General features: G+C 39.2%; 1 protein-coding gene across 1 annotated transcript; it reads left to right on the top strand.

Annotated features, from left to right (window-relative positions):
* The first annotated feature begins 3,202 nt into the window (after positions 1-3,202).
* Positions 3,203-15,157, top strand: bri3bp (BRI3 binding protein). Its single transcript, NM_001017089.2, has 3 exons — positions 3,203-3,460; positions 10,211-10,313; positions 13,764-15,157. The coding sequence occupies exons 1-3, from the start codon at positions 3,278-3,280 to the stop codon at positions 14,180-14,182; spliced, it is 705 nt and encodes a 234-aa protein (NP_001017089.1). The 5' UTR covers positions 3,203-3,277; the 3' UTR covers positions 14,183-15,157.
* Positions 15,158-15,523: the final 366 nt, after the last annotated feature.

The following is a 15,523-nucleotide window of genomic DNA, read 5'->3' as shown; positions in this document are numbered from 1 at the left end:
ACACAATACCAGGGAAATAACATAAAGAGTTTTTTGTTTTATTTTGACATGATTATTCTATGTCAGAGTCACTTTAGGGTAATGGCCCCTAGGGTGATCACTGGCCCGCACTTAATCTTGGCTACTGTCGGAGACTAATCTCAAAATGCCTTCCCATTGACAATAAAGTGAATCGCTGTTTGCACAGTTTCCTCCTGTAGAAAGCTTTGCAAAACAATTCACTTTATTTACTTTATTGTCTGTGGGAAGGCACTTTGGGGAGAATAGTTGCCTGGGTTAACTGCACACGACTAATCCCCCTGCATGCCACTGCCATGAGAAGGAAGAGTATAATTAAAAGGTGGGTTGACAAAATGTTAGGCACCCACAGCAGGGTCAGACTGGGCCGCTGGGATACCGGGAAAAAACCCAGTGGGCCCCGGCAGCCCAGACCCGATCCCTGTTACCGCTCCACTGGGCGACTGACACGTTTCACTTACGCACGTTCAGGGGCGGGCGGGTGGTTGGGCCCCTTTTGGGGGTTAGGGGTGCGCAATGAGGGCCCGTGCGGGGGATGTGGCCAGCGAGGGCACCTTGGGTGGGGCAGGGCCCCTGGGGTGGCAGCCCCAGTGGCACCTGCACCCCCCAGTCTGACCCTGCCCCACAGTAATTACAATTGCTTACCCGGGGCCAGTGCTCCTGTTCCAGCCTATTGAGTGAAAAACCGAATGTAGCCGACTGTCCATGGTCACTCGGCTTAGAGCTGCAGGGAAGAATGAAGAAGCGAAAGATCACAATGTGGTGCTTCTACACAAAGTTCCTTTGGGTCGGTACAGTTCCAGATAAAAGGAGCACCAAACTGGGTTTTCATATATGTGTGATTATAACCACTTGGGGAGTTCCTAACATTTGACACCCTCTAGTGATGATACATTTCCTTCCCCTTTATAGAGGAAACGTGCTATAGGCAGGGTTGGACTAGCCCACTAGGGTACCAGGAAATATCTGGGTGAGCCCTGAGCTTGTTTGTGACTGTAGCCACATACTTTTCCCCATTTATATTACTACCTAATATAGCCATTATAACATGCACCGCCAGTCCAGTCCTTTCTCCCTGCACTTGTTCCTTCCCTCAGACAGGCTGCAGCTGCCACCTCTCCTTATATTGCTGTGCTGGCTACTCAAAATCAAAGCCAGTACACATGCTTTATTTCCAAGTGAGTCAACGTGAACGAATGGTAGGCCTTTCTTAAGGTTGGGTTGGTGGGCCCCAGGCACCACAGTCCAACTCTGGTTAAGGTGGCCATACAACAATCGTACATGATTCAGCCCTGAATGCAAATTTTGTTCTGGTGCCTTCAACGGCACCTGATCAAAATTTTTTAAGCGGGGTGATAGACGAGATGACCAATATCCGCAGCCTTTTGCGATATCAGTCGCCTCTTTGAGCCGCCATACACATGCCAAAAATTTTACAAAACGAGGTTATGTACAATAATATCGGTGCGTGTATGGCTGGCTTTAGAGCCATAAGAAACAAAAATTAGAATTAACAGTAATGTTTTTTAAATGCATGGGATGGCATTCCAGCATATGTATTAGGAAATAAATCACCATAAGAATTAAAATATGTATGTTGCATCAGGCCAGGACTGGCAAACTGTGGATTCTGACATGTGAGAGGGGCTGCTGTAAGTTGCCATAGACAGTTACTATTTATTGGGCATGCAGGGGGGCTGTTTGGGCTTCTGTGTACCTAAAATGCCAGGGTGTCTTTTGAATCCCAGATATAAACCATTTTAAAAACCTAATACCAAACTATGCATTTAAAGGGGTGACTATATGCACTAAGTGCTTATTACACTGCTGAAGACATAATACTGATAATCTGTTAGTTTGACAGCCAAAGTAAGAAGTGAAAAATGTGCAATGTTACAAACTATCAGTTGCAGTTGAGCAACAGAATAGCACAGGATGCAGTAACAGCCATAACAAATAGTTACAACAAGTGTATCATGTTTTATAAACTTTTATTTTTTTAAATTATGTACAATTCTTGTGCTTAACATTGAAACTGTCTAGTTGAGTGGAAGATAAATAGTAGAAAGACTAGAAATCGAAAATAAACATAAAACATACAGACAGGTCAACTGTTTTTGTTACAATTGACCATAGCAAGTGTTAAATGTGATACAGACCTTAGATCAGTATCAGACTGGCCCACCAGGATACCAGGAAAACTCCAGGTGGGCCCTCCTGCTCCAGACCATTTGGCCTGTTTCATGGTCATTCCCTATTTCTGAATGAAAAGAAAATGGAGAACTAGATGGAAGAATAGATGCCTGCATGCAGGGACGGAACTAAGGGCAGAAGAGGCAGCTGCCTAGGGCGCAACGATTGGGAGGCGCCAGGCAGCCTCTCCTACCTACCCCTAGTCCGCTCTCTTTAGTCATTGCCCCTGCCACTTGTCCTTATGCAGTGGGGGCAATGATCCATCGAATCGCATTGCAGACCCCGATCCCCCCCCCCCCCCGCGACTGTGCATGTGCGCAAAAGGGGGGAGGGGGATGAGGAAGGTGCATGTAAATATAAGAGACTAGGAGAATAAAAAGGTTGGGTGAGGAAAGGATGAAAAATAGTTTGGAAAGTGAACCTAAGTTTTCTGGTGGGCCCCTGGGGTCCCAGTCCAACACTGCCTTAGATTGTAAGCGCCAATGGGACAGGGACTGTCATGGTATATAATCTCCATAAAGTACTATGAAATATGTCACTGATATATATAAAAAATATGATAATTAGAACCACAATTTGAAGCCTGGAAGTCAGACCGTTTTGGTTGTCAAAGGAGAGTGCAAACAAACATTGTAGTCATTCGCAGACTGGGAAGATGTTTTATTGTGAAACTATTAAGGCAAATAATAATAATTAAAGACATAAAGGAGGCCATTTACTGTAGGTCACTGTGGAGCAGCCATCACATGAACACATTTTCAGTGACAGGTAAGCCACAAATAGTCTTTTTGCTGTAAAGTCACTACTTGCTAACGACGCCGCTGGAGTAGCTCTATGGCTCTTGCCATGTAGAAGTCAAAGCCGAATTTGCCGGCAGTCGATTCAGACGCGCACAATGTGGCGCTTTTGGGCAGTTGGTTGCGTGCGAGCGCAGCCGGGGAATGTGGCTGAGGCGCTGCGCTAAGGAAGGGGCAGTTCTTCCGGTACGAGGAGGAGTCGGATGGTGCTGCCAATAGACAATTGTATCAGTGCTAAACCTGCTGCCGGAGACCCGCTCTGCCTGGAAATGGCTCCCTTGCGCTGCAAGCTGCTCTGCCTCCTGCTGCTGGTGTCGGGCACACTGGGCGCCCAGGCCAATAGGAACCGCGGCCATGACAAGCAGAACAATTCCTTCCGCAAGGCTGCCACCGGCTTCTACCAGACCGTGAACAATGTCTTCGGGGAGGAGAATGTGCGAGCCGTACAGAAGGTCAGTCATCTAGTGTCTGTGTTGGGCTCTGCTCCATCCATTTGTGCTATCGACAGTGTAACATGGGGCCCTCCAGCAGCTGCCCATATACAACTCTCAGTGCCTACCAGATGGTTTGTGTGGCTGCTAGGAGTTTTTTTTAGCCAACTGCTGTAGAGCCCAAATTTGGACTAGCCCCTTCCACTTACCGATTGTTGGATGTATGTGTCATACATGTGATTCATACAATGTTGTTGTGTAACGATATAAAGGGACCGCTAGGGGAATGAATGCTTGCAACAATATAAGCTGAACATGTAACTTTAGTGCAGCTGGTTCCTGCTTGTGCCACAGCAGTGTCAGTGCTAATGGAATACTGATAAGGCAGGGGTTAATATAATATGCAGGAAATGAGAATCTGATTTGCATTTGGATTACTTCTAGGTTTTTTTGCCCTGCACTCAAAGCTTCCCTCCTGTGTCTTTTCTAAGCACCTACTGAGTATTGGGTCATACTGTAAGCAGATACTTCCTTTAAAATAGAACTCCACCTTAAAAGACTGTTTTTTTAGCCTATTGCAATAAAATGTAATTCTGAGCAACCATCTGGTATAATCTTCTTCAACATTTTAAATAGTTTTAAAGATACATGTATGGGACCTGTTATCCAAAATGCTCAGGACCTAAGGTCTTCCAGATAATGGGTCTTTCCATAATTTGGATCTCCAAACATTGTCTACTAAAAATATATTTAAACGTTAATTAAACTTAATAGGATTGTTTTGCCTCCAATAAGGATTAGTGTTATATTAGTTGTGACCAAGCACAAGGCACTTTTTTATTGCTATTATTTCTACTTTTTTAAATTATTTTTTATTGTAAAGCTGACCATCCATTGTAAGATCTGCTTATTTGGTGAGGTCACAAAGTAAGCGGATCTTCTCCCTATATGCGATATTGGGCTAATTAGATCTTTTGGCTCCAAATGGCAATGGGGTCCCTGATCCTTTGGAAAAATCAAACCTGCCCAATTGAGATCTGCCTAGATGTCGGTCTGGGAGGCTTTTGCTTGTGCCCATACACAGGCAAACAAGCTGGCAAAATGGTTTAAAGGACCAATATCAGCAGCTGAAATCGGCTCATGCATGGCCTTTAGGGGCACATTTATCGAAGTACGATTGTTTCCGAAGTTTTCATACTGCGCTTATTTTTTGCGACTTTTTCATGTTTTGCAACAATTTGTGCAACAAAATAGTATTTGTTGCGCCGAGTACAAAAGTTTCGGATTCATTCAAGCTTCGGTATCATGACTTTCCTTTGGCTAGGTTGGAGTGCCATTTAGTCCTATGGGAGGCTTCCAAAATTACGATTTTTTTCGTAAGCATTTCCGATCATCAGAAATTATCATATCTAATCCGAATTTTACCCATTTTGGGATTCAAACTCGTACTTTGATGAATCTGCCCCTTAGTCTAGAAACAAAGTAACAGAAGTCAGTTCTTCTGTTAATCAGCTGTGTTCTGCTACAGTGTTTCAGGAGCTGGACTAAGATGTGCATGGAAGCATAGGGCAAATACATGCCTTTGAATGTTGGTTACAGATTTTCAAAACAGTTGGGTGGAGTTCCATTTTATTCTACAAGAGTAAGTTAAAGATTCAGACTAACAGACAAGAAACTGCCCCCATTTTACCAAGTATAAGCATGCTCCAACATTTCCAAATGATATAATGCTCAACATGTGAAGCTTCTTTTCTTAACGGGATAACACTAACACTTGGTGCCCTTTTTCCTGGGTATGACAATTTTTTTTTTATTAAATCAAAACAGCAGATGCTTTAACTTTAAGGCTTGATGGGAAATTGTGTTGCTACTTTTGTTGACCTCTACAATTGTGTCACAGCCCATTTTACTAAGCCTCTAAGTGGGCTCTGGAAACTATGGACTATACTGCCAAAATTGTATTATGTGGGGAAAAAAGTGCCATTCCCAAATCTGGCCCTTCTGTCAGAAGACTCTTCTGCGTTATGTAGTTTTTATGAGTGTGCAATCCCTTCTGTTTAAATATTAATCCTTTTCTGGAGACACTTAATTTGTTGCCTCCTGTTGATCTGCTCCTCCCAATGTAGTTTGGGTGTGTGCCATCTAAACTCTTTAATGTTTGAGGATTTGTGTACGTTTAAACTGCTTTTAGGCACTTGTTTGTAGATGCAACAAACATATATACAGTTGCATGTATGTATGTATATATATTTATTGTACACAGCTGTGGAATATGTGTGCGAATTATAAATATGTGATAATAGTAAAGAAAATACTGGATTCTTAGTTTCTGGGCTGGTGAGAGCCTTGAGACAGTCTAATGGTAGCCATACCATTCAATAGACTCTTTCCCATATGTAATAATAGGCACTGAGTTTACTCACATTGTCAAAATGTATTTTGCTGTTTCTTGCATGTCACATTCATTTTCACAGATGTTTAATGTACAGTTTTCCTCATACCTTTATATATAAGGAAAACAAGTGTCGCTTTTATCTCATAATTATAATGAAATGAGTTGTGTTTAGGCACAGCATGGCAAATCTTTGTTGTCACGGACAACTAATCTACCCACAATACCATCCCACTGGCTAGAATGTAAATCGCCGGTGGGATGGCATACGCGGCACCGCGATTCGCCTCTCAAGGCACTGTATCAGATAAGTGCCTGTTCAAATCGTAGACTGGATATTCTGGTCTTGCTGACATGTCTTTTTATCTTGTCTGGAAAACAAACGTTCTTATATTGTTGCATACAACTGCTTACTTATTAAATTTAACATACCGACCAGTGACGCTATCTATGTTGTCTTGTTCAGTTGCTTGTGAGGATTGCTTTTGGGATTGTTTTTCAGGTTAAGTAGAGCATGCAGGAAAGATCACCAGCACCATGAACATTTGTTTTGTTTTGCTTTTGTTTTGCCACCTTGCAGATACAAATGAGCTTGATGCCAGAATAAGCACTGTCATACACTTTGTTTCTCCACTGGAATTATTCTGTTGTGCCCATTTCTGTAATAATAGAATGGAGTACCATCAACCTGTTGCTGCACAAGGCAGGTTTTGGCCAGAGAGAGTTATTGTTTCTGTTATTGAGATAAAATTTAGGGAGTGCCCAGACATGGATGTGCTGCTTATTTTTAGTGCAGTTTTTGCATTGGAATCTACAGTTTGTGATCAGACCTATTTCAAGTTTGTTAGTAATCTTTTCATTTAGAAATATGAATGTTCTTGCTCCTCTTTGACCAGGGAAGTGAGAAATCTATGATCACCCTGGCACTTCATATGTATTTAAAATAAGATACAAATATTTGATCTATTATTCAGATTGCTTTGGCCTGAAAGGTTTTCTGGATAAGGAGTTTTTCCATCCATCTCCTTAAATTTAGTCTAATGATACATTTTAAACAAACCCAATAGGGTTGTTTTTCCACCAATGTGGGTTCATACAGTATAGTTACCATCAAGCAGTTGTTTTATTACGCTTCGATTGTAAGCTTTTGCAAACATTGTCTTCTAACAATTTTTAATTGTAACTGTGCATCTGTTCTAGTGAAAATTTTGCCTGCGTGTGTAAACTATTGTGTTTAAATCCCTCTGTAAAGCACTGTGGGAAATTATGGTTCTGATATAAATAATAACAATGCAAAGAAAAACAAAACAAAGAATAGTTTCTTTCTGAAAATGGGATCTATGGGAGATGTTGTTTTTCTTTTTTCTTTCTCCTTTGGAGTGATTTGCTTTTTCTCTAATAAGATTGTAGTAGATTACCCTAGTGTGGTTCAGATAAGATAACATTTAGCTAAAGCTGGGCTGTAGTCCATGTTATGGGTAAAGGTGCCCATACATGTTAAGATCCCCCCCACGGATGGGCAATATCAGGAAAATGTAGGCTAATTCTAACAGCGGCAGCGGAGCCGATGCGGTCCCCAATCCGACTGAATCTTTTAACCTACCCGATCGATATCTGGCCAATTTCAGGCCAGATATCGGTCGGGTATGGCCATCGTTTCAGCCCCTACATGGGCCAATAAGCTGCTGAATCAGTCCAAGGGACCGATGTCGGCAGCTACAATTGGCCTGTGAATGGCCACCTTAATAATGGGGGTTTAGTTAAGGGAGATCAAAAAGCTTTTTTTCATAGTTTATGTGCATTACATTTTTTTTCTTTGCTGTTTCAAAATAAATGTAAACCTCAGCACTCTTCTGAGCATGTTTGCATTGTACATTATTTTTTTCTAGCATTATTTTTTTTCAAAGCTAATGAATTTTGTAAAACATTGCCACCTTCTGGTCAGTTTTACAACAGCATTAGTTGTGGAGAACATGTTCAGAAGGTGGAGAACTGTTCTGATACCTGACTAGCAGGTATCACTCTTACAAAATTCAGAATTTATAAACAGCTTAAAGGAGTAGATCACCTTTAAGCTAACTGAATAGGCAAATCTTAGCAACTTTTCAACTGGTCTTGATTTTTGTTTTTGTATAATTTTCGAATAATGTGCCTTCTTCTTTTGACTCTTTCCAGCTTTCAAATGGGTAGTCAAAAAAAAAAAAATACTACAGGTATGTGATCGGTTTTCCAGAAATCAGTTATCCAGAAAGCTAAAAAATACGGGAAGGCAATCTCCTATAGGCTCCATTTTAATCAAATAATTTAACTTTTTCTTTTTTTCTATAATAAAACAGTACCTTGTACTTGATCCCAGCTAAGATATAATTAATCCTTATTGGAGGCAAAACAATCCTACTGGGTTTTAACTGATATTTTAGCAGACTTAAGGTATGGAGATCCAATTACAGAATGATCCCTTATCTGGAAACCCCAGGTCCCAAGCCTTGGATAACAGGTCCCCTACAATTTTATTGTTAAAGTTACATTTTATTAGTTATCTTTCTATTCAGGCCTCTCCTATTCTTATTATAGTCTTTTATTTATGCCACTGCATAGTAGCTATGGTAAATTAGACCCTAGCAACCAGGTAGTTGAATAAATTCCAAACTGGAGATCTGCTGAACAAAAAGCTGAATAATTCCAAAACCACACATAGTAACAAATGAAGACACAGCAATAAATATATATATATGTATTATATATATATTGCACTCTGAGCAATTTAACATCCATTCATTAATTTTTTTTTGTTTGTTATCATGCCGTAGTTTTATAGCTATAGTTACACTGAGGAAGCTGTTAGCCCCTGGGTGGGGGAATAAGAAGGAAATGAATAAGCTGTGGTTTTATGATGGAAATAAAGCAAAGATAACAGTTTATGAGAGAGATAGAGGCTTTGCATAGAGAAGCTAAAACTAAGCACATGCAAGGTCCACCATAATTTGCTATAAATAAACAAGATATATATATATATATATTTACTGGAACAAGGACAGCATTCCTAGGATTTACAGAATTGTGAACAAAATGTAAATGCAAAAATAGAAAGGTTTATTACTCAGTGTTTCTGTCTCACACAGAAACCTTCATCTGGAGTGACCATCTGATTCATTAAAGATTCTTAATGAATCAGATAAGAGTGTAGGCTGAACAGACCTGGGATGATTTTAACGTAATTGGCCAGCTTGAAGTATATTGGAATATATGGACAAAAGCCCTGTTTTTCTTAAAGGGAAGGGCATTTCTTGGTAGCGTTACAGTTGCACCTTGCAGATGGTGTAAGTTATAGTAACACCTTGCCCTACTGGTTGACTTTACTTGTGAGGTAGTATCACCTCTTGTCACAGAGATTTCTATGCATTGGTGCAGGGCACTTGAACCTGTCACTGCCTGCCAGCTGACCTGCTGTCTAGTGCTTATGTGTCTAATTGATGTAATGTCCTAGATGTGCCCACCAACCCTGCATGGCTGCTAAGGAGCACCTGTCCTGTATAATTTTGTGACTTGGTGCATCCATGATTGGGCACTGCTCATGCAAGTGATGCACACCCAGTTTCAGACATGCATGACTCTGTCCTTTAGGAGTTTATGCGGGTGATTCGATACTATTCTCCCCGATTTGCCTTGAGTCCTGCTGTTATTGCTTTGTTTGTCCCTGATATGTCTTATAAAACTTATTCCCTATACTTTTAATGTTTAGATACTTCTTGCAACATTCTTTCATTTGATACATGTGTTGAAACCTAATAACCACTTACACATAACTGTAACACTTGTAGCACTATAGTTTCACCTATTTTTACCTCATTTTATTATATGTCTTTGCCTCTTTTTGCTTCTTTTCTTTATGCTGTTTATTTACAGTGGTTGCTATAGTTACCAGGGTCACTTTTTGGCACCATTTTTGTGGGAGGGTACTTAAATTGCGTGTTGGTATTCAGTCTGTTGGTTTATCCCTGAAGAAGAGTACTGTTTGTACTCAAACTTTTGAGTGTGAATGATAGAATATCAGGACCAGCACTCCTAATTTTATGTGTTTCTTTTTAACACATTGTACAAATGTCCGTATGTATATGTGTATTGTTTAAATGTCTCTTTTTGTCGTTTTATTTAAACATACATACAAGCAGAAATTATTTTTGTAATAGTGTGGTCTCACAATTAGGTATATTTAAGATCAAATTCAAGGCTTCCTGGACCTGAGAAAAAAGTACTCTGCGTGCTGTGGCTGGGGAAAGTCTTATTATTTAGAAATGATTCATAACTGTTACTGTCTTCTGCATCTGAAGTTAGAAATAACAGAAACTAAATGTATATATTTTTTTCTTCCTGTCTAGTTCTTCTCCCGGCTAACAGAGAGGTTTGTGTATGGAGTAGATGTGTTAGTAGAGACGCTCTGGAGGATATGGACGGATCTCTTAGAGGTTCTTGGAATTGATGGTAAGTGGTTGATATGCAGTCAGCAGAACACATTTGGCAGGTTATTTAAAGCAAGGGTGCCAGATGTCCTATTAAAATACTCTAGATAAGGTGAGCTGCTCTTTGTATAAACTTCCTGATAGAAGAGACCTTTCTATTCATTATCATTAACCCATTTTCTGCTGAATGGATCTGCATTTGAAGGCAAAGCTATACAAGATTTATATGTACAAGGCCTTATTTCCCTCCTAGTACTCGGGCAATGAAGTAAAGAGTAAAGGTGGCCACATACGTTACAGTTAGATCACAAAAATAGATCGTTCATCCACGCTACTAACGTTAAGAGTAAGATATGCAGGTAAAAACAAAGGAATTCTTTTCCCCTATCTGACAATTCAGCATTAATGTTATGATGTCTGGGCACCTCCAAAGGCACTTGATCAAAATTTTTAGTCCTGCGCAATAGACGAGACTACCAATATCCAAGGCTTTTACTGATACTGATCGCCTTGTCTCCCACCATTAACGCAAAGAGTATCTTTGTATAATATCAGTGCCTGTATGGCCACCTTTAGATTATCAAAGGTAAAAGCAAAAAAAGATAAAAGTAAAGAAGTTGCATAGAATTTGACTTAATTATCTTGGAAGCTGATGACCACATTAGGCCATGAATGCATTAGGCCAGGCAACATTTCGCAGCAGCTTCTTTTCATTATATGTATGGCATGTCAAAAGTTCATCCTGTATGTGAATTATATATTGGAACATAGTTTTCCAATATATATATATATATATATATATATATATATATATATATAAATAAAAATGCAAAATTAATATTTAATTAAAAACATTAAGTGAAATTTAGATATTTTCATATATTCATTTGAATCCTGTATATACACAGGTCTGTGTGTTGTGCATTAGGATATGCTTTTCTATTGTGCCTTATTCAAACCTGAAATTTAAACTGCTGTCTGGTTGCTATAGTCAATGGAAACACTTATAGGGTTATGTAGGGTCCAGTTACCCATAGCTACAAGTCAAAAGGTAGCATTTACTGGTCACCTGTTTAAAAGCAAACATCGTATTGGTTGCTGGTCCTAGGCAAACTTAGTGCCTTTTATTATATACGGCGGATATATTTTTCTTAGGTCACTACAGGCTGGCTTCTGTACAGCTGCTAGCAGAAGGAACATTTATGTAAGTGGTTGGTAAGGTGTGCCTCTTTAGCTACTTAAAACTTGTTTTTGTTTTTTTTAATCTTGGCATTGCCTCTCTTTATAAGTCTAATATTCAACTATGAAGCTTTGTGTTAACTTACAGTATATATATATATATATATATATATATATATATATATATATATATATATATATATATATATATATAAAGGAGAAAAGATGCCGCACTCACAGGTCTTAGTGCAAAAATAAAGAAAAATTTATTTAAACAGACTAACGTTTCGGCAGTAGAAGATCCGATCCAAAAATTAGCCGGACACATTGGTGTAGTAGTTAGGGCATAGTATATGCTGTCAACTGGCTCACGGAGCATAGCACCAGTTGAGAGCATATACTATACCCTAACTACTACACCAATTTGTCCGGCTAATTTTTGGATCGGATCTTCTACTGCCCCTTCAGCACCCTCTCTGCGATGCGTGGGACTTGCAGTTCAGCATAACAGGTTGCTTGCTACTTTCTCTACTGGTTCCATTATCTTCCTGTATTTTCTGTGTACATTTCTATCTCTCACAATGATCTTACACACAATATTCTCTACTCAGATACTTTTATGTATTATTCTTTATTTTTTATTTATTTCCTGCACAGTGGGTGGGTGGTGTTAAACTAATTTATGCTATGACGTCAGTAACTGTATTTTGGCGCCAAGTTTGGTTTAAGTGTGGGTTGCTCTTCATGTGTATTCACTTTGAGAAAGGCTGTAGCCACAGCCGAAACGTTAGTCTGTTTAAATAAATTTTTCTTTATTTTTGCACTAAGACCTGTGAGTGCGGCATCTTTTCTCCTTTGTACCACATCGTTTCATACTGCACCCAGGCACTATTGGCTCCTACACAACGCGAGTGCCGGCTCTCCATTGCAATATATATATATATATATCGATCACCAGAAGAATGTGGGAAGGTAACATGATAGCAGCTCCCTGAAACCCTTAGTGCTAAAAGTGGTAAATATCACAATAGCGCTCAATAGTAAGAAATCCAAGTCCGGCTTGGGACTTCTCCAGTTACATGGGAGTAGGAGAAACAATTGCTTATCTGAAAGCAGTTCTAACATGTAGCGTTGCCTCTTTCTGAACGCTCAGAATCAGTGCATTGAGATGGCTACACACCAATATTACAACTAGAAAAAAAATCCTTTGTTGGTTCAAGAATAACGTTTAAAATGGCAGAGTGAATTATTTGCTATATAATAGAGATGCACTGAATCCAGGATTCGGTTTGGGATTGGGCCAAAATTTGGTCTTTTTCGGCAGGATTTGGATTTGGCCGAATCCTTAAAATCATGTGACTTTTCCCACATTAAGGCGGAAGTTGAAAGTTTTTCACATACACACGTAGTGCACGGTTGTTTTTACACCTTCCTTGCTTTAGTTTGCATATGCAAATTAGAATTCAGATTCAGTTCGGTATTAGGCCTTAAACATTCACAAAGTTTTTGGGGTTTGGGCGAATCCCAAAATAGTGAATCCAGTGCATCCCTACTATGTAAACAGTGTAATTTAGAAACAAAGAGTACACCATAAAGATCATGACAGAATCCCCCTAAAGCAGTCTCAGTTGGGCAGTTGGGGGAAATACTTTTATTACCTCTTTCTCTGCAACAGAAGTGACTTGAGATTTTACTTGAAATGTGTGTTATACATGTTTAAACCTAGGTGATTATACGCTGCTTCAGATTTCCAAAAAGCCTTACACTAGAGCAGGGGTCCCCAACCTTTCTTACTCGTGAGCCACAGTCAAATGTAAAAAGACTCTGAGAGCAACACAAGCACCATAAAAGTTCATGGAGGTGCCAAATAAGGGCTAAGATTGGCTATTAGGCAGCCTCTATGCACACTATCAGCTTACAGGGGCTTTATTTGGTAGTAAATCTTGTTTTTATTCAACCTAAACTTACGACCAAGTCAGGAATTCAAAAATAACTACCTGGTTTAGGGGTCAAACCTAGGGGTTGGTGAGCAACATGTTTCTCACGAGCCACTGGTTGGGAATCACCGCACTAGAGCTTTCCTGCATAATTTGCTTTGTACATGACCAATAACCAATGCTGTACAAAACCAATGCTGCCATTTTAACTGAATCTCTTGGTACAGGCTATGAAAATACTCAGACACCGTCACTTTTAAAATGCTATAACTGTATTATAATGTTTGCTAAGTTTGAAAGGTTGTTAAATATAAATAACATTCTTATTTTTTCTGCCTTTACCCATATAATTACAGCTTCCAATCTGACACACTACTTCAGTCCTGCAGCCGTTGCCAATAACCCTACTAGAGTCCTCATGCTGGTTGTCGCCATCCTCCTTGCCTACTGGTTTGCCTCCCTGCTGCTGGGATTTTTCTTTTATCTCCTACACATCGTGTTTGGGCGATTTTTTTGGCTTGTCCGTGTCTCTCTGTTTGCACTGTCATGCATTTATATATTACAGAAGTATGAAGGGGAACCAGAACATGCAATGATCCCTCTGTGCTTTGTGGTAGCTGTGTATTTCATGACAGGGCCTGTTGGACTTTACTGGAGGAGGAGCAGCAATAACAACCTTGAAGATAAGATCGATCATCTAGATAACCAAATTCGACTTCTAAATATCCGTCTTACAAGAGTGATAGAGAGCCTGGACAGAGCCAGTGAGCAGTAGCCATTCTGGCTTCAAAACCCAACACCAGCTTCTTTTTAAAGAAAAAGCACTGTTTTTTGTGATAATGTTCAAAAAGTGGTAGCTATAGTAAAATTGTATTAGTAACAAAAGGTACATAAAACATTAGGCTCCTGAAACTATTCCCTCTGCACTGAAGTGATCCAAACGAGAGCTACATAATAAAACATTTTTATAGAATTCTGTAACTACTCAGTATAGTTCATATTTGTTTTTGAAGCTCACTTTTTACTCTACACTTTGAGTGCATCATCAATAAGATCCTATTTTAAAACTAATCCAAAGCTATTGCTACCAAATGTATTTCTAGTGCTTCTTGGAGTGGTTGGAGATTTCCAGGTAACACAGGGGTTATATTTTATTTCTGAATCTGAGTAAAAACCAGATAAAAACAAAATTTCTGTGTGTTATACATGTGTTTATCCAAGCAGCACACTGCCTAATAATTGTATTATGCTCAGTCTATATTGATTTCTTTAAGCACTGCACTGTCAAGATTATTGTTTAGGATTAGGATGTGTAATATACATTTTAACTGTGTTGTTGTTTTATGCTTTGCTTGTGATACATTTTGCACAGTACTGTGGTGCAAGGGTACACTTAGAAAGAAAAGATATACTGTCATCTGTGCTGTAAGAGTTGTGCTTAATCACTGGTCGCATCGTTAGTATGTTTTTTTTTTTTATTAAAAGATTTTTTTTATTCGTGCATATAGATTAGATTTCCAGGTCATTGCTTAGAAAAATTCGCAGTGGTCTTGTAATTGAATTGTTGCTGCTTATATCTTTCTCAGGCTTATTAAGCAGCAATAGATTTCTTCCATTTCCAGGGTTTGTTTTTTTTAATTGAAAGAAAATTTTCTTTGTGTGTGTATGTGTACACTGATATAGGTATTTAAATCTTTTTTTGTAAAAGCAAATGCCTACCTATTAAATATTATAGCAAAATATTTACATGGATTAATGTGTGTGTGTGTGTGGTAGTTTTAGTCAGGCAAGAAGTTGTTCTATAATTTTTGTATTGCCAGAAACCCCTGCGCAAGTGGAATAATTGATTTTTTAATTAGTGTTGTACACATGATTGAAATAATTACATCTGAAAAATTTGTAATAAAGCCTTTTTGTGGTATGAGACTACTGACCTTGAGCAGCTGAGGCCTATATATATATATGCTGCTAATTCAACTCTGCTGCACATCTTGAGTCAGGGATGGCACAGTTATAGGATCTATTACTGTAAATGCTTGGGACCAGCAGGTTTCCAAATAAGCAATTTTCTTCTGCATTTCATATTTTCATGCTTAAAATCTACTGAAATACAGCC

Source organism: Xenopus tropicalis, chromosome 1 (genome assembly GCF_000004195.4).
Source record: "Xenopus tropicalis strain Nigerian chromosome 1, UCB_Xtro_10.0, whole genome shotgun sequence".
Taxonomy (NCBI): Eukaryota; Metazoa; Chordata; class Amphibia; order Anura; family Pipidae; genus Xenopus; species Xenopus tropicalis.
The sequence above is the reverse complement of the archived record's forward strand: the minus strand, read 5'-3'. Positions and strand labels throughout refer to the sequence as shown.

What these genes read in the sequence shown, in the direction of transcription:
- bri3bp (NM_001017089.2), top strand. Translation starts at nt 3,278, where the DNA reads ATGGCTCCCTTGCGCTGCAAGCTGCTCTGCCTCCTGCTGCTGGTGTCG. An exon ending in ATGTGCGAGCCGTACAGAAG is followed by an intron (nt 3,461 to 10,210) that starts GTCAGTCATCTA and finishes CTTCCTGTCTAG; the next exon opens with TTCTTCTCCCGGCTAACAGA. An exon ending in AGAGGTTCTTGGAATTGATG is followed by an intron (nt 10,314 to 13,763) that starts GTAAGTGGTTGA and finishes ATATAATTACAG; the next exon opens with CTTCCAATCTGACACACTAC.